The sequence below is a fragment of the Calonectris borealis genome, chromosome 3 (assembly GCF_964195595.1).
Source record: "Calonectris borealis chromosome 3, bCalBor7.hap1.2, whole genome shotgun sequence".
NCBI classification, from domain to species: domain Eukaryota; kingdom Metazoa; phylum Chordata; class Aves; order Procellariiformes; family Procellariidae; genus Calonectris; species Calonectris borealis.
The window spans coordinates 119,738,499-119,764,952 of record NC_134314.1 but is presented as its reverse complement, the minus strand read 5'-3'; the positions used below and the strand labels follow the sequence as shown (position 1 = coordinate 119,764,952).

The window sequence follows — 26,454 nt, the reverse complement described above, 5'->3', positions numbered from 1 at the left end:
TACATCAATTCTGGTCGTCCCCCACCCCTTCGCACCACCTACTCAGCCTCTCAGCTCCGCTGCAGGCTGGACATGCTCTCTTCCCTTTAAAGACACCCCAGTAGCGTCCACCGCTCCAAACAGTGGCACTTCCTACACCAGCTGGTTTGGGCTCATCTCTTTCCCTTTCTGCTCGCGAGCAAAAACCACTGAAATGCCAGTGACAGGAAGACTGTACTGGTGGCTAAATTAGCCCTAATGCATAAGTATCCTTCCACAGAGAGTGTCCTTCAGCAGCTAAGGCCACACATGTAAAACCCATCTACCACCCCAGGACACGCGTCAGCTAGCCGCACACCTAGGTGGCTAGTGAAACCATTTTTCTGCTCCAGTCCCCAGCTCTCTTACCCCTAAGTTTTTGAGGAAGTGGAAAGTTCTACTTTAGCAAACCCCACTGACCTTCTCACTACGTTCACATGCCACTTCTACCCTCCTACTCGGAAGGTGTCAGCTGCAGACAGGTGCCCGAGGCACTCATCGCCCTGGCATCCCATTAGCCACACGGTCTTCCTGCCTTTCACCCTCCTGCCCACCCAACTTTCCTAAGACAGAGAGGTCTGTTGAGAGAGCACGTGAAGCTTGTGCGGTGCACAGCAAATAGGATGTCCTCCGCCCACACACCCCCACTGTACAACACAGGCTCAAACCAGCCAGGCTTCTGGAATGAAAAAAAAGTTTCCCTGCTCCACAAAACGTCCCAAGCTGCTGCACACAGCTGGACATCAAAATGCCCGACACTGAAGCTCAACCTGAGGTCCCCTGAGGTCAGTAGTTTACGCCTGCATTTCCAAAACCGCCTGTGGGGTTAGAACCTTCCTTGCGACTGCTCAGTATCGCAGTGCTCCATTTTTGAAGGGAGGAGCTGACAGTGCGGCTTTATTTCATCATGGCGCAGGATGTGGCTTTGGGCCACTGCCATTAAGAGTCAGACTACATGAAAAAGAAAGCACGAGATGTTTAATCACCACGGACTTTTCTTCATTAGACCACCCAAATTTCAAAGCTGATTTTGTCAAGAGAAGTGTTTCTCCTGATAGGCAGGCACTAACGTTTCATGTCTCTATCCTGTTCATCTCTGGAAGGTCCCAAGTGATAGAGTTATCCAAAGTGAAGACAGAACAGTTGGGCTCAGGACTGGGATCAGCAAGAGCTAGCAGGTAATAAAGGCATACAGATGGAAGGATTTGGGGGGGGGGGGGGTGGTGGTGCTATTTTCTCTCCAAATGAACTTGGGTAGAGGCATATCAGATTCCCAGGAGCATCCTGACACTTTGTGGTGGTTTGTCAGCATATTGCTTGTTCAGAAAAGTCTGGCCCCAAAACCATGGAAGAAATCACCTGCTGCATTTAACACTGAGTCAGCAGCAGCTTCTGGTCAGCACAGCAATGCTAAGAATTGGGGGTTGATGGTGTGCTGGTGTGCTTTTTTTTTTCCCCCTCAGTGCTAAGGGCTAGACCCACTTCTACTATTCTGGTAAACCAAAAAAACCCAAGCTACAACTGTGGGTAGAAGGGGGAAAAAGAGAGAGTTGATGGACAGCAAACTCAGAGGTCCTTGGGGGACCTACCAAGATGCAACTTGAGAGGACAATTCTATGTACCAGGACAGTTGCCTGCAGCCACCTCTAACTCCTCAGAATCGTCCTGTCCAACACCGCCACCCACGTCCAGCAACCGTGGAGTTACAAAGCAGGGGGTGGGGATAAAAAGCAGCCTGCTAAAGCATGCAAATCAGGTACAACATTCACTTTTTTTGATTCACATTTAAAGATTTGTTAGAACGGCACGTGCTGATTTTAATGCATGGTCCTTAAAAATCTTAACAGGCAAAGGAGCTGCTGCTTGCCAATACGGGAGCGTCGACTGCACAGGCTATTTTTTTGCAGAGATGCCAGACACCTGAAGCTCTACACAAAGACTCCTCCAGAGGCCACAGGACGCCATTGGCCATGAGATAACGTATTAGCCATAGCACTAAATATTACTTTTAAACATCTCGGTGATCTCAGAACACCAAATACAAACGACCATAAGATGCTACCAGTTACCTATGGGAGGATTCAACTTGAAGGCTGAATTGAAGGTATAGATTGAGCAAGTTGGGAACAGAGGGAAAATTTCAAACAAACCAACCAGCCACCTTAAGCCTTTAATCCTAACAGGGGGAAAAAGTAATGTTGAGAAAGGCAAAGTATTTTTTGCAGCAGCAGTGTCTTACAGCTAACTAATAAATGCGGTATGACAATACCCCGCAAGAACTTTACTCATCTGTTCAATTGAGGGAATATATTCAATAGCTTCCACTATTATTCTGTCACAATGCTAAAGAACAAGAGTACTGTACAAATTTAGCTAGGAAATCCTAACACTTAGGTTTCACAAGATACCGTATATAGCCATTTGACAGTATAGCCAATAGCAGAAACGTGCCTCAAGTTTCATCTAGTATGGCTGACCAAACTAATCAGCTTTTCTAATGCACCTTTGTTTTTGAACATCACTAGTCTGTAGACAATTTTATCACTAAATTATGCTGCTCTTTAAAGTCATTCTAACGTGCAGCTCTTATCAACACATGTACTTAGAGATAATAACGCTGGGGCCTCCTCAAATGCTTAAATAGGGAGACTATAACAGCACTCAATAGCCATAAAGTAACCAAGCATCTATACACAGCATGTAGGTAGGAGATGAGAGGAAGTTTTTGCTGTTCTAGAGGGGTGACTAAAGACCACGTGGTATATTATAGCACATCTAAAATGCCACTCGGCATTTATGTTTATCTATCTGAGTTCCACTCTATGAGGCCTAAAAAAGCAGAGCCACAAGCTCTCTTTTTAGATTAGGAAGTTTAGGTCAAAATAGCGTTAAGAAGGAGGAGGTGGGGTGGGGGGAAGAGGAGAAAGGGGAAATTGAAGATGTAACTTGGGAAAAAAAAAACTTCCTTTAAGTAAAAATACTAAGTTAAGAAAAAACCCCAAACCAACCTTATTTTACCACTTATGTACCAGAATGATGAAATATTTCCTTTTATTAGTCAGAAAACTGCATAGGAGTGTTAAAAAATCTGATATAAACAACTCTTCCTATTATTCAAAAATATCTCACGCATGCGTGTTGGTTTTATTACTGTACTTTCACCACTGCATACTAGGGAGACACAGAGCAACTTAAGCCTTCAAAAGCAGGATACACATAGCAGAAGCAATGAAGAACAGAAGAGATAGAAGAGATAGTTTCTTGTTTTTCTTTTGATATACTTGGGTGCTTAAGAAAGGATTTTTAGACTTTTCCTTACGATGTGGAAGCAGGTACATGAAAAGACTGATTATACATTGATTTATATAATCGATGCTTTATCAGTCTGCAATAGGTTGTTTTAGTACACTTGATAAAGAGAAAGGGGCTAATGGCAATACTCTAAGAAGAAAGTTCTCAGTGTCCTTTTACTATCTGGGTTTGAGGACGGGGAAGATTGGGGTGTCTAGTTTTGGATTTTTTTTTTTTTTTAATTAAACTAGTTGATTCCCAGTTCCTCCTCTTCCTCTCACTTGATCACTCTGGTTTATTAATATTCAAGATTTTGGAGAAAGACATACTGGAGGCAAATTTTAAAAAATTACTAGCATAATTTCCCTCCCTTTCAACTGTTGGAAGCAAAAATCCATCCGTTTCATCAGCATTTGCCTTCGATGCCTTTCCTCCCTCATTCTCAGTCACCTTGTACTGGGATGGAGAAAGAGAGGGAAATGTGTTGCCATCTTAAAAAAAGGCAGAGCGCCGGGAAGGTGAAGAGTTTTACTCTACCCGTTACACTTACAATGGAAGTACAATGAAGTATGAAAAGCAGCATTTTCCTCAACTTTCGTACAAGGTTTTACTCTCCCTTCAACCAAACTGAAAGGAAAAAAAAATTAAGCAATCTACAAGAACCAGAAACAAAGCGTGGAAAGCCACAGCTTTGGTTCTAAATGCAAAGCAGGAAGTCCTATGTTATAATCCAGGAAAAAAAACCAAACTTATTTTGAAGCCAAGTGAGAAGCTCTATTTCAAGAAGTCTCATGAGTAACAACAAAAGAAGAACCTTGTTTTCAGACAGAGATTCTTCAAGGATGTTTTTTGTTTGCTTGGCTTGCAGATCACTAACCCGCCATTTTAAGAGGTAAAGCAGTTCCTAAAATACCTTCAAAAGGTGATGAAGTAACCACATTCAAATAATGCTTCATGCATCAGATTCAGACTTCAATTATATTATCATCCCACCAACAAAAACAACTCACCGATACAAATGGCGGCTCCCTGCCACATTCATTTTGCAGATTCGTCAGGACTAAGTCTCCTTCTTATACTGAAGCTACTTCCACAGAGCTGGCAAAAGACACTCTCCTCTTTCAGGCTCCAATCCAGCAATTGCTGAAGCCAGGTGGGAGCACTGCAAAGGCTCCACACTGCAATGAGGCTCCCTTGAGCAGCTGAGCCACGTGCAGCGGGCAGGCAAAATCATCTGGCAAGCCACCAGCGCTTCACTGGTCAGAACACTGATCCTGCCTCAACCATTTGCTTTTTAAGTCGTCTTTGTGTTCCTCAGTGTCACACAAGTAACACAGAAAGATATGAGATAGATACTCAGGAGCCCCGCTCCTGGGTAGCGGAGAAAGGGTTAGAAAGCAAGAGAAAAGCCCCTTACTCACTGCCAACATTGGTCACAAGAAGCAGGACTGAGATTTCCGTCCTGCATCCTGATGTTAAAGGGCAAACACCTGACACTTTATACACTGAGAACATTACAGGCTAAATAATATAACTATGCAATTACTTAATTGTATAATCTGGAAGCAATCCTTCAAACCAAAGGTTGTGCGAATAGCCTTGCATTTTATTTCATCCTAGCTTTCAAAAAGAACCTCTTGCATATTGTGGCATATTATTAACATATTAAGAGCACATATATTCCACTTTTATTTACTTCAGGAAAAACTCAACATAACATATTTACTTAAAAATTATTTAAGTAGGTAGGCTAAAGAATTAGCACTATTTATCGCATGGCACATGCAGTTTTCTCAGGCCGCCGAAGCTATCAAACCCAAAAACTCCTCCAAGAAGGGTGGCTGGTGAGAAGAGAAGACTAGAGCACACATCCCCCTGTTAGCCAGCAGGAAACCCAAACAGGAGACAGAAATTTGAAGCCCACCTTCAAGTCTTCTACTGCACACAGAAGTTCTCACTGAGCACAGTAAAATCTCTATACATCAGTAAGAAGACCACAGTTCATAAGCGAAAATACCTGCACTTTTCAAAACACAAAGTGAGGCACCTACAGAAAATACCAACTGCCAACAACCACCAGAGGACTGTTATGTACTCATTTTGATTTTTAAAGTTCCTCCTATAATCTCCCTACAGTTTTAAAAGGTACAAACTGAAAAAAAACAATGAAAAAACCAACCCACCCACGCACCCCCTCCAAACCCTACCCTACTAAAACGTTTCTGGCCCTCATCAAAAATGTATTTAAGGGAATTTTTGAGGATTCTTAGTTTTGGTGCTACCCAAGCCTGAACTCAGAACAAATGAAGGCACGTTACAGACAATAAAAAACGCTTATCCAGAGCCCTGTGAAGCAAGTTGTTTAAACTTAAAATAATTTCTGAAGTATTTGAGGACAAATTATGAAAAAAAAAGAAGGAAATAATTGCTGTTTAACATTTATAATTAAGTGAACTCTGAAACAAAGACAGAAGCAGTATTATTGCACTGAAGAACTACCTGCAATATTGCAAGAACAAATGCAAATAAAAACTTTGTCTAAAAGAGAGATTTGACAGTACACACAAGATCATACCTCAGAGGCCTTAACTAGTTTTTTCCTCTTTATGAATAAACTTTGATTAAAGATTCCTCAATAAACTGTTCTATTACTAAAAACACGTTTTCAGTAGACCTTTAACACTTTCCGTTAACTATTCTTTCAAATAAAAAGCAAAGACAGCACACTGCAAAGAACAGCACCAAAATAACTACATTTAGCAACAAAACAATGCTAACCTTATCCTTCAGAAGAAAGCTGCAGCGCAGGGAAAGTAAACAGCTCTTGGAAACCACTGCTAGAGACACATTAAGACAGAACTGCTTCCACATGCGGTGTTTATTGGATTGTAAGAAGAAGCAACACCTGTGGCTGAAAGCTTGTTGGGCAGTTGCAGTCCTCATGGATGTTATTTTTTCAGTGTGTGAGTGTGTGATTTGCTTTGTCCTGTTTTCTTTTAAACCACAGAACAAGGAGCTCCGTGTCTACATGGGTGTTTTTATGGGTGCATGGTTAATAAACGTTCCTGAAAACCTGACTGTAGTAAGTACGCCATCAGCATTCCAGGGGAGGAAAAACTGCTCAGTGTAAGATGTGGCAAGTCAAACACAAACCTAAGAGGATCTTTATAGTAGATTATATCATACAAGTCTTACAGTAATTAAAGATTATAAATACATTATCCACAATGGTTTATTTTGCTGTCCTTTAGTCTATGAAAAAAGACTAATTCATGTTACATGTAAAAAAGGAACTGATGTTGATGTAGTAATTGCTGAGTGCACAGAAGGAGCGTCATTTAAACAGAGAATGAAAACAAACGGAGGAAGCATGGCACATGAAGGTCTGCTCTTCTGTTTTTTCTCTTTCAATTAGTAGTTCCTTGTACTAGGCCTGCTCTCTCTTCTCTTGTGCTAGTATTCAGGATACATGCCTCTTCCCTTCCATGCCTTCTGAGTAACTAGGCTGGCCTCATAATCTATGACAGACTTGTAGTTGCTTTTTAATACTGAATTCTCTTGGACAAGATCTATTTAGTATCTCTAGAAATTGTAGTGATGTAAAACTAACCTTCTTTTTTTTCTCATATTCAGACATCTATGACAGTAGTCCTCGCCACCTTGTCTCAACTCCAGTAGCTCTCTCCTTAGCGATTTTCCTGACTCAGTGCAAGGGTTGTGACAATTGTCATCATCTCATGCACAACTCCTAAGGTCAGACTGCTGGTGGCATTCAGGTACCTACTTTGATTTTCAAAAGCACTGCCATGAGTTAGGAAACCAAATGTCTTTGAAAACTAGACCCACAATAACCTGGGTCCCCAATTCATCCCTTGTGAAGAGCTTATCAGAGAGAAAGGTCTGTGAAATGTATTGGTTTTCTTGTCAGGCCTTGCCTGAAAATGGACTAGAGCACATTCACCCCGGAATGTAGAGCTAATTATTGATGTCAAGAAATGAGTGAGAACCTGACTAAAAGGAAGAACAGTTTGGAGTCACTCCCAGTACCCGTCTCGGGCAAATGAAAGCATTTATAGCAGGAAATGTAGGTAGGGTGGCATCAGACATACACTTCCAATCTTCCCGCTTCCACCAAGAAGCAGAAATACCTACAAACCCTTGTGATCTATCTTCAGAAGAACTACCTATGAGGCTAGAGACCCTACTGGTATAGTCTGGTACAAACATCAGAGCTCTTCCACAAATACACTGACTAGCATAATCTACCAGAGAAAATACTGTTCATAGGTGGGCAGCTGTACCCTTGACTGGGCACAGGGAAAAATGACAAGGTCAAAGACTGATAAAACTTTTAGTTTTATTAAAAAATGGCAGTTGCATCCCTCCTTTGCTAAGCTGGGCAAGTTTCTGTTGTTTGGTTGTGTGGGGATTTTTTTTTTGATTTTCCTGTGCCAGAGGGTATTTTTGGGTTAGTGAGCTCTGAAAGCAAAAATAAGCAGCAACCACAAAGCAATTATCAAGAAAGCAGGCTGAGCAAACAGGGTCTCTTTTTGCCATGAGTCTTCCTTCCTCAGAATAACAGACCAGGCTTCAGCCTCATGAGCTTGCATGAGATACAGGAAACGCCTGCCAGAAGCTGATTTCCTCTGGATGTCTTAAATGGACACGACGATGCAGTGTCTCCCAGCCTGCTGCCCCTGCAAGGCTGTGTTTTGTGATAAGCAATACTAAGGCAAAAGACCTTCAGGCTCATTAGTTCAGATACAGGTATAATTAAGGAGAATTGACGAGAAGCTTTAGCTCCAGCTTTATTTTTAGACTGAAGAATCTGAATAAGAATTCTTAAGGATAAGGTACCTTATTAGATCTACGAACAGAGTTTTAAAAGTCTTGAAGTTTACTTGCACTCAGAAACATAAGTCTGCATCAGGAACAGTCTACATGCAGAATCTGACATTAACTTGACTTTCAACTCCTGCTTCAAGTTTAAGACTTAGAAGTTTGATACATACAGACAAAAATATAAGGATTGCTCAGCTAAACTGACCCTGTCGAATAATAATGTTTATTCCAGTTACAGCAAGCGTAAGGTTTCTCTTATATTACTAAGGCACAGAACCAAGGACTTAGTATGTTGCTGGAGGTTAAAAAAGAAAAACCTAAACAAAACCACTTCAATCAGTAGTTCAAGTAACCAACCCATGGATCCTTTCCCTTCTCCTGTAAGATTCTTAATTCAAATACAGGTCAAATCAGCAGTACATGACACCTTAGCAACTGCTTTGGAGACCTAAATGAAGGGAAACAATGGTCCTAGAGAAGATTCTGGTGGAGAAATTTAGCAAAGGTCAAAATCAGGTGGTAAAGAAGTTGAACTGAGATTACTTCGTGTTTGAAATACTGTGGGAAGAGACTTTTCCTCATACCACTGTCATTGAGTTGTACTTGCTTTCCGTGTGGTGTTTCCATAGTTGTCTGCACTCTTCCCTTCCTTAACACTGAAGGATTATAAAGGAGTGGATCAGGTTTCCAAGTGAGTTGATTTCTTTCCTTAGATCTATGGCATTATTTATATAGGTGAACAAGCAGTAAAAAGATCTGGTGAAGAAGAAAGTGTAAAGTTTGTCTTGGAAAGACTTTGAAATATCTGAAGATACTGAAACACAACACAGGCTGAATGGTAGGTGACTAGTTGAGTTCCTCACTCACAGTCAGTAACATGACGCTGTCCCCTGTTAATGGTGAAATTCTTACTATCAGCTTGCGGCAGCAGGGAAAGGTATAAGGAACAACCTTCCCAAGGTAGACTGATTACTCGAAGCAGCACACACTAATATGGCACGTTCTATGCTATACTTTAGTAAAATACTACCATAACACAAGTGGAAAAATGTTAGTTTGTTAGTGCCCACTATAGAATTGAAACTTACTACCCACCCTCACCCCCAACCCACAAGCCTTAGCACGCCTTTCTGGATGATATTGCTTTCTCTCAGTGAAATGCTAAAATTCCTGGTTTGTTTGAGTAACTAATTTCAGTTGTCTTCTTGCTGGCAGATCATCTTCATTTTCCAGTCCTAGCAACTGCCTGAATTGCTTTGATCCACTCTGTACGCTCTGCAGATGAGGCTGCTTGCAGGTAATAGTGGATTTCATCTGCTGTGATGATTTCAAAGAGGATGTTGTCAACATCATACTTCTTGGCTACAGGGAAGAAATAAGGAAGTCAGCTATGAGAGAAGAAAGTCTTGTATTTACAGTGTTTCTTCCTTTACACATTGTAAGGGGATTTCCTTCCTTTCTACAGCTGTGCCTGATCAGGCCTTCGCAAACACATTCAAGATTGGATCCATGAAATAGGTCTCTCTCTTGGAGAAACAACCCATGAATTCCACACATTTCACCTTCAGCAGTCTCTGGTTAATTGATCTCCAGTCATGGAAGGATCTGCAAGCCTGCAGACAGGTCGTATTCCCCAGACCCTCCCGTGCCTTGCCAGCTACAAAAACAACATGCTTATGCTTGTGTCACATTCAGAATCTCTGGTTCTTTTCATATCTGCCAGCAGAGCCTACACAGGTACTGAGATGCCAACAGACTTTGTTGCTGGGTATGATAGTCTGCCCCTCCGTGGAGAGGAGAATACATGGAATGAGTGTTTCTTGTTCCTTGTAGCACCGCGTAACCATTGCTGTTCCCACAACTTCTAGTTTTGGGAGGAACAAAATGTGAACAGTAATAATTTGTTGGCATAACCATTTCTAACGTAAAGCTTCCATCCCAAATTCATCAACTAAAAAGACCAAACTCAGCTTTGTCTAAGGCCAGTTATCCTAACATAGGGATGGTGTCATCCTTTTGACAAGTCTTCTCTAAACAACTGACAAAACACAAGATTCCCTGTTGTTACCTTTACCACTGTACCCTTCTCCAGTAATTAAGACAGCAATAGAGAGACTAGTTACTACAAGAATTACTGAATCATTGCACATAGATTGCTTTTGAGTAAAAACCACTTGTGATTTCAGACATATTGAAAGAATGTACCAAAAACGTATTACACAGCTCATTCAATATGGTTCCTTACAGTCTGGCATATCTTCCACTGCTGTCACCACGCAGCCTCTCAAGTGAATTGCTCCTAGTGGTTCTTCTCCCTGGTGAGGACATGAAATCAAAATGAAATGCAACACTTCTGAAACTGTTCACATGTTAATATCTGGCTACAACTCCAGAATGGAAACAAAAACATTTGCTGACTTAGTATGTCAGCTGGGAAACCAGGGGATCCTCAGTCTGTGTGTGACATGGAGGGTTGGGAGCGTGGTAGGGGGAAGATCTGCAGATAAATAGGAAATCTCTTCTGGGATTTGGAATTCAGGATCTGCAGAGTATTTAAGCATGTCCTGGACAAAGGTACAAGAAGAATATAAGCCTTGTGCCAACTATAACTTTTCTTTTGATGTCACAGAGAATAGAAAAAAAGATTAGTTAGAAAAAGAGTAGATCTTATTCTTACGAAGCAGCAGGAGCAGCTATACTCTTATTTACAATTTGGCCTCTTGTCCACTTCAGGACTGTGATAGTCAAAGAACGGGTGAAGATGCATTTTTGTTGGCACAAGTTTCAAAGAAGCGGTCCCTATAAGCCGACACACATCAGCCCTTTGGGAGGGGATGCCAGGAGCGGGAAAGGCAAGCTGGGAATAGGGAGGTCAGAAACTCCTCAGTGTTGATACTCCAGCGTGTCTAGGCTGCCTCTGCCAAGGGGGACGGGCACGGCATAAAGCACCTGCACCCACAACGGCACTGCTCCTGCAGCAATGCAGAATGAAATAAAACCTGTGGGCTGAATCTACCTGAATGCCAGCTTTTGGGGGGCAGGTTTTGCCCGTGGCAATGCTCCTTCCTTTCTTAGGGCAGGGTTTGGCCCGCTAGAATTACACAAGAAATGGAATGCCATGTCTCAGCCTGACACAGAAAGTACCTCAATTATAAACTGCAAAATGACTGATTGTGATCATTTGCACTTATGACCTAGTTCATTTTCATCAAGTGAGAGCACACATTAATTCTAATTAATCACAGATAAGAGGTGAGAACACAGTTCAGTGTTACTTGTTCCCAGGTCTGGGTGGCATTTGCCACCCTGACTTGGCAGCCTCAGACACCATCCTTCACTCTGCTTTTCCAGAGGATGGGTAGGCCCTTTGAGCACAAACAGCCCCGCTGTCCTGCTTGGTCTTTCCTATCACACATTCCCATGCAAATACTCCATTCAGATATTTCTACAAGGCATTGGCTTTAAAACAGACAGGGAAATAAACCAAATGTCTCTTACTCCAGCAGGATCATAGTAGTGAAGATATGCAGGGTCCTCTCTTAAAACAAACTTTCTCACTTTCCAGTTCTTCCTCCGGTGTCCCTAGGAAAATTCAAAAACAGAAATGTCGTGAACTGCTTTGCCTGCAAGCGCTTACAGTCAGCTTACCCACACAGAGAACAGGCAAATACAAAAGGGAGAAAGCTGAATATTTTGGACAGGAAATATTCACTGGAGTAGGACTTGAACCTGGCCTTTCCGCATCCCACTGTTTTACACAACAACTGAGCTATCACACTGGTTTCTCTTTTTATTTTTTGTACAAAGTAGAACAGCTTCAACACAGGAGATTCCCCTAAACACATGTCATAATCTGGTAGCTATGACATTTACATGAGGTCTGTGAAAACTGGGCTTAAATGCTTGCCAGAAAACACAGCTATGAAATGTCTTGCAGGAAGGTACCTTGAACTATTGGCAAGAATGAGCTGAAGGTTCTTCTCTCCCTGCAAAGACAATAACAACAACAAAAAAGGCTTATCTGGCTCAAGCACCCTGGAGAGGGTTTGTGGCTGAGAAGCTCAAGCAGAAATAACACCACTTTCCAATATGGATGTAGATGCCTCATTGCTTTCAGCCAATCTAGATTTTCCCCACCCATCATGTCAGTTTTGGAAACAGGCATTCTCAGCAGAAGCAGTGACACTTCCAAGCAATGATCCACAACTCACTGAGGTTGACCAAATCCAGACTAACACTGGTGGGAGACTGTCATGAATCACTTCCTCTCAGCATTTCAAAATATTAGTTTCTCAATTAACTACACTGTTTGCAAGGAAGCTCTTACTAACTAGGCAGAGGTGAATGTGACAGGGTAAAAGTTAGCAGAAAGATGCATACCTAATTTCTTCCATTGCTTTTAAGTAATCTGATTGAGCAAGAGAAATACAAGTGAGCACCACCAAAAAGATCTTAGGCTCCCAAGGGATATTTTAACAGTGGAAGTTCAGACTTGATATTAGGAAACATTTCTGTTCAGAGAGAGTGGTCAAACACTGGAACAGGCTTCCTAAAGAGATGGTTGATGCCCGATGTCTATGAGTGTTTAAGAGGCATTTGGACAATGCCCTTAATAACATGCTTTAACCTTTGGTCAGTCCTGAAGTGGTCAGGCAGTCAGACTAGATGATCGTTGTAGGTCCCTTCCAACTGAACTATTCTACTCATTGAGGAATCCTGGTCTTGCCTTCAGTTCACTAATATCTGTTTGCAATGGCCTCAAAGTAAGGATCTTACCATGACATTCATCGTATTGCTTAAAGTTTTGCTGGAAAGGAGGGTATGCAGTTATCTTCCGTCTTACAGATGGGACAGGATCAAACATTAGTGACTGAAAGGACTCCTTTGCTCAGGTATAATGACAAAGCCTGTGAAAACTGGCAACTGAATCCAGTTGTGTGTCCAAACAGACACTGGATTGGCAGCCTTTTTACCTGAATTCAGTTCTACATTGTACCAATGACTTGTGACATCTCCTGCTTTAGCACTCTTTCCTAACTAAAACTATAAACTGTCTTATTTCGTAATATGAGCAATAAACCTTGCAACATTGGGCAAAAGCCCTGCTGCCATGCTACAGCAAGCGTTCTTTGTGCAAAGGCAAGAGGGACAGAGATGAAACCTGTCAAGTGTGGAGATGGCATAGGCTAGTTTCTTTCTTCTCTAAAGCTTTTAGGTGTAAGAGAGTAATCTTGTATCCATGCAACATCATCCCAGTGACAGGATGGAACACGTGCAATACTGACCTGTTTCAGCAAACATCCTTGTTTCACTACTATGCCTCTGAATTCTTCTTTCAGGACCACATCATCATCACTAGAATTTCCCTCGCAGAAAAACCCACTGTCTGGCTGCATGACCACAAAAGAAAATTCAGAAGTTACACGGCTGCTGCATGTTTATGTACACATACGAATCTGGCTTCTCTTTGGCTTCCCTTCACCGTGTTTTTTGCCACCCAAAAAATCAACCCCTTTACTGGAAAAATCTCCCAGTGAAGTTGAGGAGGTCTCCAAGTCACCATGGAAGTGTTTCAGTGTGAGGTAGGACTACACCAATGAGTCCCAGGGCATCTGAAGCGAGCTGGAGCATTTGTGTATATGTCAATGCCTCCATTCTCCATGATTCTTGGTGTCACGTTTCCTCCATGACAGACAGGCTGCCTCAATCCCATGATGTCACCGGTTTTTAAATGTACGGACAGCAGTTCATATGAAGCAATACCAGCACAGCCAATATGCTCCAGGCTGGCCATCCCTGCACCCAACGGACCCTTCCTCTTCCTCCATCCATCACAACCATCTGGAATTTGGGAGGAAGAAATGCTTCATCTAGGCTGTCTTCTCCAACAACAAGAACTGGCCCTAGTTTTTTTAAATTTGCAATTTTCTATAGCTGTGATGTTGTGAATCTATAGCTGTGAATCAGCCAAGCATAGGCTGATTCAGGATCCATGCATCACTCCATTCCACACCAGATAAATTGTGATGCTAGTAAACGTAGGTAACCATTCGTATAGCTTAGAGTAAACGTCTGTGCTGCCTACTTGCATGATAGCAAGTCAGACATTGACGTGCTGTGGCCTCCTTACACCACATTGGTATTGAATCAAACTAGAAACAAGCTGAAAGCAAACAGAGCGCAGAGGGCTGCGAGGAGAAGTGTCCCAGGGAGCCAGGAACAGTGATGGCCACAAGGCTGCCTTCACCAGCAGTGTCTCTGCTTCTATTGCTGCACAGGTAAAGTCTCCCTACCAGGGACACATTCTAGGAAAACAAATGAGGTAATGAGAGATTCATTTTGCTGAAGTCGAGTGATTCTATGTGGTAAATGTAAACAGAATTGTAATATTTAAGCATTTTACTTGACACAAGGCATACTTTTTTGTTAGCATAAGTTCATACGCCAAACATCTTCAAAACAGTATTTGACTGTGATTGTGATATTGCAAGTTCTTCAAATCAATCTACAGAATATGAAGCAATAAATTGCAAAGATTGTGTAAGCTACCCAGGACAGGTGTTATTGGTGGATATTAGAAATTTTTGCTTCTCTGTTCACAGACAAGCTGCAAGATTTGATGGCTCTGCACAAAAATGGGTTTGTAGCTTGTGCCACTCTGAGAAGCCCCATGATAATGAATTACTCTCTTCCCTTCCACTGAATCATCAGGGGAACTGATGGCTAAATTCTGGTCACTGGTGAAGTTACCAGGAACAAAGTCTAAGTTAAAAAGAACCCAGCCTGGTCTCAGCACTCAGTTCACACTTGGAAGGGTGCCAGAAAAAAATGTCCTGCTTACAAATATTAAAGTGAGCCAGTTCTTTCTGAGCATCATGTAGAGAAAGACAATTAACATGGGTCTCTCCATTCTGTACAATCTTTCCTCCAGGACTTAAGAAACCCAACAAGAAGCCTGAGAAAAGCAGAGCATCAGCAATTCTGGGACAATAAAAAAAAAAAAAAAACCAGAATCCAACACTCACAAAGTAATAGTAGGCATCGCTGAGATCTAAGAAGGGGGTGTCTGACAGTCCCTCGGCAGCAGCCTTGGAGGTATCCCCTGCAGGCTGCAGGTAGCCTTCACTCAAGAGGGAAGAGGCAAGCATGAGACCTTCTTTGCGATTTCGGATGGAGTTGCTAGACACCAGCCAGTCAATCACAGAGGTGCCTGGTTACAAAGGAACAAACAATATCAGCCGCAAACCAAGACAGACACAAAGAAGCCTAAAAATACACAGGCAACAAGCCTATTCCATTTATTCATCAATCTCCTAAAAGATGTTCTTAGTGACGACGCAGAGAACTAATCTGGAGAGGTGCCTGGGTCATCCAGTGAGGTACAGCTGATCCGACTGATGGCAGGGACCAGTACAACTCTTGAAACACTGTACCTGAGGGAGAAGAGAGCTGGGAGGGGATGCAGGGCTGAGCTGGGAAGCCTCAGGGACAGGAACTGGGTAAGCATGAAGGACAGCCAAGCCTGGAGAAGGCAGTCTTCCAGGCTGCTATGTTACTGACACAGTGCTGTCGAAACAGGGTGACTTTCAACTCTAGCACCCACAGATTTGACTTGGAGCAGGATAGGAATTACAATGTGACACATTTTGTGGATGAAAAATTCAGAAAAGAATAATTCTTCTGGAGTTAAGGGTTTCATGCAACTTTCTACAAAGATCTACTTCAACCTTTCTGGCACTGGTTAAATTTCTTCCTCCTCTCTTGCTTACCAGGGCCATAACTGAACACTTTTTCAAGCTTCATCCTTTGAGCACCTCCCCTGTCGGTCAAGAAAACATCTGCCAGGTTTTCTTCTCAAACTTCTCTGTGCTCTACAGAGCTTAGAGCTGTTTTATCTATCTTTAGCCTCTCGGCCATGTGCTCCCTTTGTTGTATGGAAAAGAGGGACAAAAGCTCCTTACCTGTAAAGCAGTGATTGAACACTTTTTTATCTTTTTCCAGCTTCAACTCCTTTATTCCCTTTTCAGGATCTTTCATTGAGAGATACAAAGCACTATGCATAAAAAGAACCACATTAGCAAACCATTAGCAAATAAAAAGCTTTAGCCAGTTCGTACAATAATATCATTGTCATTCACTCACAGGGTCTTCATGTTTTGCTGGCATATTGCTCTCTGCAGAGTTATAACATGGCTTAGTTTAATCTCCTGAAAAATTTACGTTGCAAAGCCGGGAGGCCTCACCACATCACTGACACAGCTGCAGGAGCAGAGCGGGGAGTGCATAAACAGCTCACCACACCCCCATATTTTGAGAATGGAACAACTTGTGGTGACTGTAGCGTGAACAGAGGAACACCCACTGTTGAGGCACCTTCACAGGGCCCCACAGCCTCGGTGCCAATAGGGGAGCTCACTGCTTTGCGCTACGTTCCCCCAAAGGTCCTTGGCTGAGCAGAAAACCTGTCACTGTGACATGCCCAAAGCCTGCACGCTCTCAGAGGCCCTAAGTAACCCCAGTGAACCCTGGTGTGACTTCCTTCCTCCCACCCACTTTTCACTTGCTCAGAACGCTAATTCCTTGGAGCTCTGGAACGACAAGAAGGATGAATATTAAATGTCACAGGCTAAGTCCTTTGGCCTGTGAGTCAAGGTGATCCTCTGCTGAAGCCTCTGAAGTCAGATTTAGTTGGATCTTGGCCCTGTGCAGTTTTACTGTCTTGTAGAGAGCACTGCAGGCTCATTTGTGTCTTGGTATTTACTGCTCAGAGGCAAAAAATTTATTATTTCCTTAATTTTTTAAAATACTGACAAACAGATGGCTTCCTGTGTGTGCCCTTTATCTCTTCTTCTCCCTTTGCCAGTTTCAAGTTCTCTGGCGGGCACCACTCTCCCCTCACCATCCAAAAACTGGGCTAACATCAGCGTTTCTCTGGAGAGCAATCAAAAGCTTTAAAATATTTTTGCAATACATTACATTTTTTGCAAAATGCCCCAAAAATGCCTCTCCTGGAAGAATCACACTTTGGCTGGGGTCTCCTTTTGCACGGCAGCGTGCTCAGAAATCTCCTTAGCAAAATCCTTTGATAAATAAGCATGTTCTGGTAAAAGATGATGTATTAAAAACGATCTTCCCAGTTCTGATCGCTAGCTCATTTTTGCCACGTTGTACAGTCTGAAGCTGTTAGTCATGCAGAAAAGACTGAGTGAAACCAGAGAAGTAGCATGGACAGATATGCTCATAGCTCTTCCAGGCTGGGGTTACATTATCTGACACACTGCCTGAGGATGGAAGGAAATGGGGGAGCAGAGCTATGAGAACAAACCTCAGGTTGATTGTTTCGGGCAGTCTGATAGACTTTCTTGTGGATTTTCTGGCAAACCTTTGGCCTCCATCTATGCAATGAATTGCTTTCTTGATATCCCGTACCCAGGCATCTCTCTCCTCCAGGTAGGCAGCTTGAAAAAAGTGGTCCTGCTGCTTGGCCGCAGTGAGCTTGAAGACAAACTGGAATGATAAATGATGGTTTTTTAAAAGTTACTTTGCTGTAGCCAGTTGGTATGTACCACCACCACATGCAGCCTACCTGTGCCTAAGGCACTATGGAAAGTGCCTTAGAGCCACAGTTAAATTAAAAAACTCTGAATAAAAACATGAACAGGCAGTGCAGGTAACTGACTCCTTTTGTTATTTCCCTGTGAGCGATCATGACATCGTCAGTACAGCCAAGGTGAGTGATACTGATATAACTGCTGATTTTAACTTCTGCTGGGAAGTTCAACACAGCTGAAAGGCTGAAGTGCCCAGCCCCTGCAGGCTTACAGTGGGTGTAAATTTGTGTTAACGTTTATAGAGATGCGGTCAGTCTGGAGGAGGAAAAAAAAACCCACATCATGTTGCTCAGCTACTGATTCATAAGGAGAGAAAAGGTCACGGTCACACTGGAGAGTAGCCGAACACATTTGCAGCCTAGCAAACCTTTAAAGGCTTGGTAGGGAAATGATACATCCAGTCCTTAGCTACACCTTATGATCACTACCTATCTAAACACACTAGCAACAATGGAAAGACTGTATTTCCCAAAGATGAGAAAAGATCTTTTAAAGGTAGTTCTAAGCAGAAAAAAATAACACCAACCTGAAAAAAAAAACCAACCACAAAGTTCACACTGTTTGATCTTGTTTTCATCCAGTGATCTTTTGGATGGAAAATCTGGATCTAATTACTCACGCAAGAGGGTTTCCACTTCCTCTAAAATATAGCTCCCCATAAATGGAACTGTAATTTGTTCCGTAGTTGTACTAGAATAAATACAACAGGTTCTGACTCAGCAGGCATCTAAAAATGACAGGCTAATCAGCAAGCAAACAGCATGGCTTTATGAGGGCAAGTAAAGCAGAGAGCGGTGAATCTACAGCAATGAAATCAAAACACTGAATGAGTCTACTGAAGCCTGCGTTTGTAAATGGCATATTTCTGAACATGCCTAATATGCATCTTCCAGATTGTTGCCAATGTGAAAAATTCTGACACCCTGAAATTGTGCAGAAGTCCCGCTGACTTTCATGCAAGTCAGATTTCAAACTTACAAAGCAGTGGGTCCTCAAAAATCCATTTCGGACAGAAAAGTAACCATTTCTTATCTGTCGTCGTTCATATTTCCAGCAACACCCACCTTTTCTATTACGCAGTAAAGAGCTACATCCTGAAAATCAATGGGCAGTGCATGTGAAAAGCAAACAGACAGATCTCTCCAAATCCCAATATCCAAGAGTCCTGCTAACACACCAGATTAACAGAATGAAATATCAAAGCATTAAAGCAAGCTTTTACCAAAATAAAAATCAGCATTCTCGAAGCTGATGAGCTGAGAAGCATGTACAGTGAAATGCTAAAGAAGAGTTTTCGTTTCCAGTACACAGAGAAGACTGGGAAAGCTCCTTCTCTTTAACTTTAGCTTTTAGAAAGCTAGGCCACTAAGCTAGACATCCAGGCTTCCTCTGAAATTGGTGAAGAGGTTGAGTCTCCAATCCTAGAAGTGACCAAGTCTCTCTCCGATGATGCGTATCTGTTTGTGCTTTTGAGAAAATTAGACCATTAGACTGAACCAAACACCAACATTTTGGATAGTTTAAGTTAGGACAGATGAGTCTGACTATAAGCAACCATACACGATAATGCTATCCACAGGAAAGCCATGGGGAAAACAGAGAAAGCACAAGTATAGCAGAATTAACATCACATTAAGCAGCAGAGTTAACATCATACTAAGCAATGATCAAACTTCAGATCAAGAACAGCAAACAGTGGTGAATGCATTTTGAAATAAAATCTCAAAACATGCAGTTGTAGCCTCTTCCGAACAGGCTATCTCTCTGTTTAACAAATCCAAGATTGCTTCCTTTCCCCTCAGCACCTGCTTTTTGCAATTGATTTAGTAAACAAAGCGTGTTGGTGATGTGCCCTGAGGTTTCAAGCTAGGCCCTGATGCAGATACACAAGCCGATTCAAAAAGCTGAAATCTAACCAGATGAATATACAAGTCTGCTCATGGCTCAAAAGTCCCTGCTCCAAACTGGGCCCAAGTGAGTGAGACTAGACTTAAACCTGCCCTAATAAGAATTATCCCACTTTTCACCCTCCAGAACTCCTGTCCTAAAAATATACTTTCATTTCTAGCCATATGAAGTAAAAACCACTAACAACCAGAATAATTCCCATAAGAGGACGAACTGTATGTTTTGGCACATAAGCAATGAGAAGGCAGGATGGAATGCAGAGGCATTGGATTCAGCAGTATAGTAAAGCTGCAAAATGTAAGATACAAAAATCAAGATACTACATTTTCAAGGAATACATGTAGAAATTTAGGTTTAATCATATTGGGCAGTAACTACACGTAAGAACAATCCCAGTGATGGCGCTGCCTATATGAATGAGCATGTTGCAGTTTTGACTGTTTGAACAGTGCAAATTTTAAGAAAAAATACGTCTCCAGGGCGATTGGTCTATGGACTTGCAGAATGATCTCATCAACTCAATAAGGAGGACCTGGTCCAACACCTGCTGAAGTCATTTGGATCGCTTCCACTGACTTCAGCAAACTCTGCATCAGATCTTACTCATGAAAAAGTGTTTTGGGTGCCTCAACTCCCAGGTCTGAGATCCTTCCTTTTTTCTCTATTCTCCCTCAAAAAAGGCACCAGCAACTAAAATGAAACATAATGTAAAACTCATTATGTAAACTCATAATGTAAAATGAAGCATAACGTAAAACTCATTGCAGTCAAAGGAACGATCCTCAAAGACTTCATCACCCTTCGATACAGATGCAATGGTATCTTCTGCAAACTGGTACATCCTCTGGGCAGGTGAGGATCTCTCTCTCACTCTGCCTTCAGCAGACATCAGATACTTCAGATCTTTCTGCCTAATTTGTAGAATGCACATACGCTGGTGAATTATCTTTTCATTATTTTTAAATGTGTTACTGTTACTGACATTTCCAAGCAACTACTATAGACCAATACTGATGTCAGTGTCTCTGTGGGAGTTAAAAAAAACAACAAAAAAACCCCACAAAACTGTTTGGAAAGGAACACTTTGTGAGAAAAATTTAATTTCTACCATTATAATGTAGGTTCTGTGATACTCTTGAACATAGTACCCTTCTCCCCATGCATTATACCTAATGTATAGGGTAAGTAGTGCTGTGCTAAGGCTTGTTAATTACATAATGTAGGAACATGGTTTCAAATCAGCAGAATTAGAACCAAATGTGTGCAGATATACTTAATTTCTGTTCCTTTATTTGGTTATTTAATGTTCCTGCCCCGTGCTCTAGTCCCTAGATGTAATTATGCTTCACTTTTATTATTGATGGCTTGCAAAAGATGTAAAGCCAAGTGCTGTAACAAAGAGCTCCCAGCCGGCGCCCAGGCAATGCACTGACACAGAGCCATGCTGGCTGAGCAGAAGTTCAGAGCCGAAGCTGCAGGGGTTAAACAGTAAGGTTTGCTCAGCCATGGCCAAGGGTGGCTCAGGCAGGAGCTGTAAGCAATAAGGAAGAGCAAACGGGCTTGACCAGCAGTCAATCTGAAACGCTTCTGAATCAGTTGGACAATCACCCTTTTGCCCGCTCAGGGATCAAAAAACCTATGATGGGCATGGGGTGGGAATGCGTGATCATGCAATTCTCTTTCCAGGCATGATAATACAGTCTCCTTCTGTGGAGAACTCCCAGTACCGAGAGAGAGCCAGGAAGAGCAGGTAGCTCTTGATGATCCTGCTCTGGGTGGGATTTCCAAGGTAACGGCCTTTTGTTCCCAGGAGAAGCAGCCATCTACAACTTCTTTGACTCAGCACAGGATTAACAGCAATCTTTATTCTCTGCCCCATCCTTTTATTGTACCGCCTCAAAGAGAGCTTTTAAGTTAAGGCCCTTTTTTCTTAACAGATGTAAGTCTAAAAACACTCCACAAGAATCAACTTTTTTTTTTTCATAAAAATATGGGGTCTGCACAAAGAAAAAAAAAAAAAAAGAAAAAATAAAAGAAAGAAAGAAGTAGAAGAAAAGAAGAAAGGAAGGAAAAAGGAAAGCCAGCAGCTCCAAACCTGACACCAGGGACTCTGACTCCACTTACCAGAAAACCTAAGGACAGGTAAAATTCTCACTTTACTCATATGAGAAAGTAAAACTTGCTCTCTCATGCACTCTGTCACACTTTCTTTCTATTTTTCTAATGCTCTCAGAGACTTCTATCTTTAGTCAGGCATCCTTGCGGTAAATTTCTTTAAACTGTAATTGGATAATCTTTCAGATTCTGGGGGACCCCTTTGTCAGAGGAATTCCTGGGGGTATAATGCCTATTTGATGAAACTGAGTTGCTGAAATAACGAATGACTGACTAAAGATATGATTCTTTACTCACACTGGAAATCCTGTTTTACCAACAACTATTTTTCAGGAACCCTATAACAAAATATGTATGCTTGTACATTTATCTTCTTGTATCTTATTTGCTGACAAATAAGACTCTGAATTTGTGAATATAGTGATCTGTGTGTTTCACTGGGAATTGGGACCTCAGTCTCTGCACTTGCTACCCTCAACCTTAGAGATCCCAAATGCGTAGGCAACATTTGAACTACTTTCTCTACATCAGTTTCGGTTTTTGCTCTCTCTCTCTGAGCATAGATGTGTCTCTTAGTCACTTGCAAAAGCCCTACAAGTAACAACGCAACGTGCAATTAATACAGATTGCATGAATGTGAAGTGTGTGGGGTCGGATAGTTACCAAATGGTAATAAAAATGTTTGGAATTACAGCTTTACTTGGGCATTTCTGTCACAGCATTTATCTCTTTCCTGTCTGAGCAAGCCAGTTGTTGCTCTTTGACAATAAATAAATGCTTCCACTGCTCATGAAATAGTTTCCCACACCTTTATTCTGCGGCAGCTAGATTTATGTTCAATACAGGAGTTGCGTCATTCAGCTGCTAAGTGTCCTCACAACACTATAATTTAGCTCTGCTCTCTGACAGACTTAGAGATTAAAAAAAAAAAAGAAATCAATCACTTTCTGAATTGCTCTTCTTGAGATATCCTGAATTTTTCCCGAGCAGTCACACCTTTCAAATACTACACAAATGCAAGCCTGCTTGTGACCTTCTAAGACAAGTGAAAGTCGCCACTAGGATGAGCGTAAGGAATTTGTAACCACCAGCCTTTTGCTCCTTCGGGGCCTCCAGGAGTATAAGTATACCGCCAATCATTGTTATAAAAAAAGTACTTACCATTCTTTTGCCAAAATCTTGGCATGGGCTGTTAATAGAACTTCCTTTTAGTGGGACCATCCCTTTAGGGCTGTTGTCAGCCTTCCGCTTGTAGAATTCAATTCCGTCTTCTAAGAGCACAACCCACATCGGCTTCCAGGTATTAAACATGCTACCCTGCATCAATAAATCACTGTGTATATTATGTTCAATAAATCACTCTTCACATGATATCCACTGAAGATATGACTTTCCAGGGAGTGTCTGACTGATGCTGAAATAACTACAGTTAGTGTCTCAAGGGGAACATACCACAACCGCACCCATCTTACTATGCAGTTAAAAAACATTGTTGTTATTCTTCTGACCACCATTAATTTCCCCTTTTAGTCACCCCAGCCATGAGTTTTTCCAAAATCGCATTGCCTGCCCCAGCAGGTGTTTCTTTTCAGTATCAGTTAATCCCAACCACTGTCTTCAAGATGACATAGTGGCAATATTATGAATATTCCACAAAATTTCTGGATGTGGACTGGCACATTAGGACTGTCCCATTAACTTGGGCATCCTGTGCTATATTTAGGACTTGATGCTACATACAGTCAGTTGTTGAGGTTTGGCTGTCTGATAAAAAAGCACATATCTCAGAGGATTTCTAGATATATAAGAACGAACTGTAAGAGTAATGAATAGTTTAAGGGCCTTCGGCTGCAGATCTCCAACTGCTGTGGTGAGGAATTGAAGTGCTTCATTTCATCTTTTAAAGCTTTTACTTCCTATTCCTGAAACACAGCTGTTAGATGCAAGAAATACAGAGATAAAGACAGGGCTGGATCCTACATATAGTGAAACACACAGCAAAACTCTCAGGGACTCAGAGAGGAGCAATCTGTTTCTCTGTGTTGAGCACAATTAACCACCAGAATTACTAAGACTGTTGCACTCTAGCTAGATAACCTCTCTGGTCCTGCCTGCAACCAGCTTCAAAAGTGGTCACAATCCCAGATACCCAAGTGACTGACTGTTCAGCCAAATGAACGTTTAGATATGCTGAATACCAACAGTTCCTCTGAAGAGTTACCAAAGCACAACCAACATCTGTGGGCCCCAAATCAGAGGCCATCCTTCAAAAATATTAGTTTCCCTTGCTCTTTCTGTTACAAAGAGAGACCTAAATTTATCCTCTTCCTCCTACAACTCCATCCATTGCATCCCTGTCCTCCTCAGACCATGGTGGCTGAGCAATGCTAAAGCTGCAGACAGAAGCAAGGCGGCCACCGTTGTGCTGCGCAAAGGGCTTGTTTGGATTTGTCAAACCTAAGAGCTGGGCAGAGTTAGTTACATTTGCATTTTGTATTTCTGCAGAAGTGAATGGGACAGAAACATGCTGAGTCTTTTTTTTTTTTTTAACTCCCCAAATGAACCCTTTGTCTGTCACATCCTTTTTTGCTGCCCTACCTTCCAAGAAAGGCCTTTTGCACTCTGAATCAGACCTTATGTTCAATTACAGGGTGGGGAGGGAAAAATATCAGCCAAGATCTTACTAAGAGCAGGACTTGCTTCCAGCCTCTGCAGCCCCCATTGGAAGCAGAAAGTGCCCCACAAATGAATGTTACCTTCCAAAGGAAAGTCACTGCCCTGAGGGTTCCCTGGAAACCCAGCTAAACGGGGAAGTACAAAAAAGAATCTCATCTGGGTACCACATATGGGTTGACTGCTGTTTTCTTTTGATTTTTTTTTTTTTTTAATAAGCCATAAGAATTTACCATTTTTTGAGAGCCTGAATTGACCCACTGGTTGATTTTTTTCTGCTAAGAAATCAATTAAGATGATGAGCCAAGACAAGAACTGTTGCAATTTCCTTATGTTTGTGGATTTACCACAGGTTACAATACTTGCGCTCATGAACAGGCAAGTCCAGTACTTCCTGGAGACCAGACTCTGACATGCTCTGCCAATGGAAGCCATCACGGAGCAGCGTTAGACTGACAGTCTCAGATCCACACCATCAGCGAACCCAAACGTGGTCACATTGTTCTCATCTAAAACATTTCATGAAAGACAAGCAAGGAGGATGCTGGATTTGATTTTCCTGGGCTAAAAATCAAATTGTCACACCTACTCCAAAGACTGCAGATACAGACGGGTGTTCCTTGAATTGCTCTCTGAAATCATTAGCCACTTTAAAAACACACGCAACTTCCCTTTAATGGAACAACTTTTTTATAACATCTGCAGCACTACAAGATTAGAAAATTAGCTGTTTCTTATGCTAAGATGACACAAGGTACCCAAAATATACAAACAGAGGTTTAAGCTGACCTAAATCAACACTGACATCTGAACCCACATTTACTGGAGGTCACATTGTCCCAGCTAAAGCACTGACCCCCAAGCACAGCACTGTTCCCCAGCCTAATTTAAGTATCAAGAGGAGAAAGTCAGTGACAAATGGCCTTCACTCTCTGCAAAGAGAGCTGTGGCTGCACGGATGACTCCTTTGGGAGGTCAAACCCCTGGTTTCACTTTACAGGTATAAAGGAGAAGAGGAGAGTACATAATTAGCAGGTAAGGTTAATCAGGAGCATGTTTGTCCTTGCTGGAAGCTCTGGTTGTGGAATTCACAGCAGCCTCACTGATGTATCAAACAGCTGGTACCTGTCTGATCTGTATCTTCTGCTCCTTTTGCCCTCCAGCCCTTCCTCTAGCACTCTGCTGCTCCTCACCACCAGCATAAGCTCACTTCTGTAAGGACAGAGCCACCTATGAGGCTGATCTAGGAAATGGGCACAATTTCCACTTCCCTGTTGCCGTTGCAACAGCACCCAGCAGCAACTTTAGTAGTACCTGCACAAAGAGACTTTTTGGGGACCCAGCACCCACAGGAATGTGAGGGACTGACACCGGCACATCTGTATGCATCTTTTCCCCGGCATACCCAGCCAGGCACACACTTTGGGATTGTCTCAGCGTCTAAGTTTCCACCATTCCCCTGTCATGGGGGAATATAGATTGTGAGCCACTTGCTCTATGTATCAGGCCATTGGAACTAGAGACCTGCAATCTGCACAGCACGAATTTGGCTCTCTCCTTCCTCATGACAGCATCACTACAGCTTTGCGATTACTTTATGAACTTACTTCCTTTCAGTGTCAGTGAAAATAAGATTGAGGAGTGGCCCCTTCACAACACTGGTCCCAGATTAGAGATCCCTCCACCCAGCTGTTCTAATGAGTGAAATTCTCATTGTGATGAGCAGAGACACCACAGGAGAGAGCTCCTCTCTTGCTCCAGAACTGACGCTGTTTAGTTAGGCTGCTTTAAGCCAGACTGATCTCACTAAGGATTTAAATGAAAGTCAAGGCCTTATCCTATGGGCTCTACCACAAAAGACTCCAGCAGCAGAGGTTGCTGTGGGGCAGCAACTGCCTTCCCAAAGAAAGGAAGTGCCCGTGGCCCCACACACTGTCTCTAGGCCAAGGTGATCTGACCTCTTTAATCTCATTATGCTTCCTTGATGTTTAACTCA

The 26,454-nt window shown here is 42.3% G+C and overlaps 1 protein-coding gene across 2 annotated transcripts in view; it reads right to left on the bottom strand.

Annotated features, from left to right (window-relative positions):
* PLEK (pleckstrin) overlaps nt 1–26,454 on the bottom strand; it is a 71,007-nt gene that overhangs the window by 262 nt on the left and 44,291 nt on the right. The window contains exons 11-18 of one of the 2 annotated variants that reach the window (XM_075147670.1): nt 22,947–23,102; nt 17,477–17,658; nt 16,113–16,204; nt 15,177–15,361; nt 13,437–13,541; nt 11,650–11,733; nt 10,397–10,466; nt 43–9,513 (exon numbers count right to left, since the gene is read on the bottom strand). In XM_075147670.1, the coding sequence (XP_075003771.1) occupies nt 9,374–9,513; nt 10,397–10,466; nt 11,650–11,733; nt 13,437–13,541; nt 15,177–15,361; nt 16,113–16,204; nt 17,477–17,658; nt 22,947–23,102 (1,014 nt within the window). In that variant the 3' untranslated portion in view covers nt 43–9,373. The remainder of the gene's footprint in view (nt 1–42; nt 9,514–10,396; nt 10,467–11,649; nt 11,734–13,436; nt 13,542–15,176; nt 15,362–16,112; nt 16,205–17,476; nt 17,659–22,946; nt 23,103–26,454) is intronic. The other variant, XM_075147671.1, reaches the window with a different exon arrangement.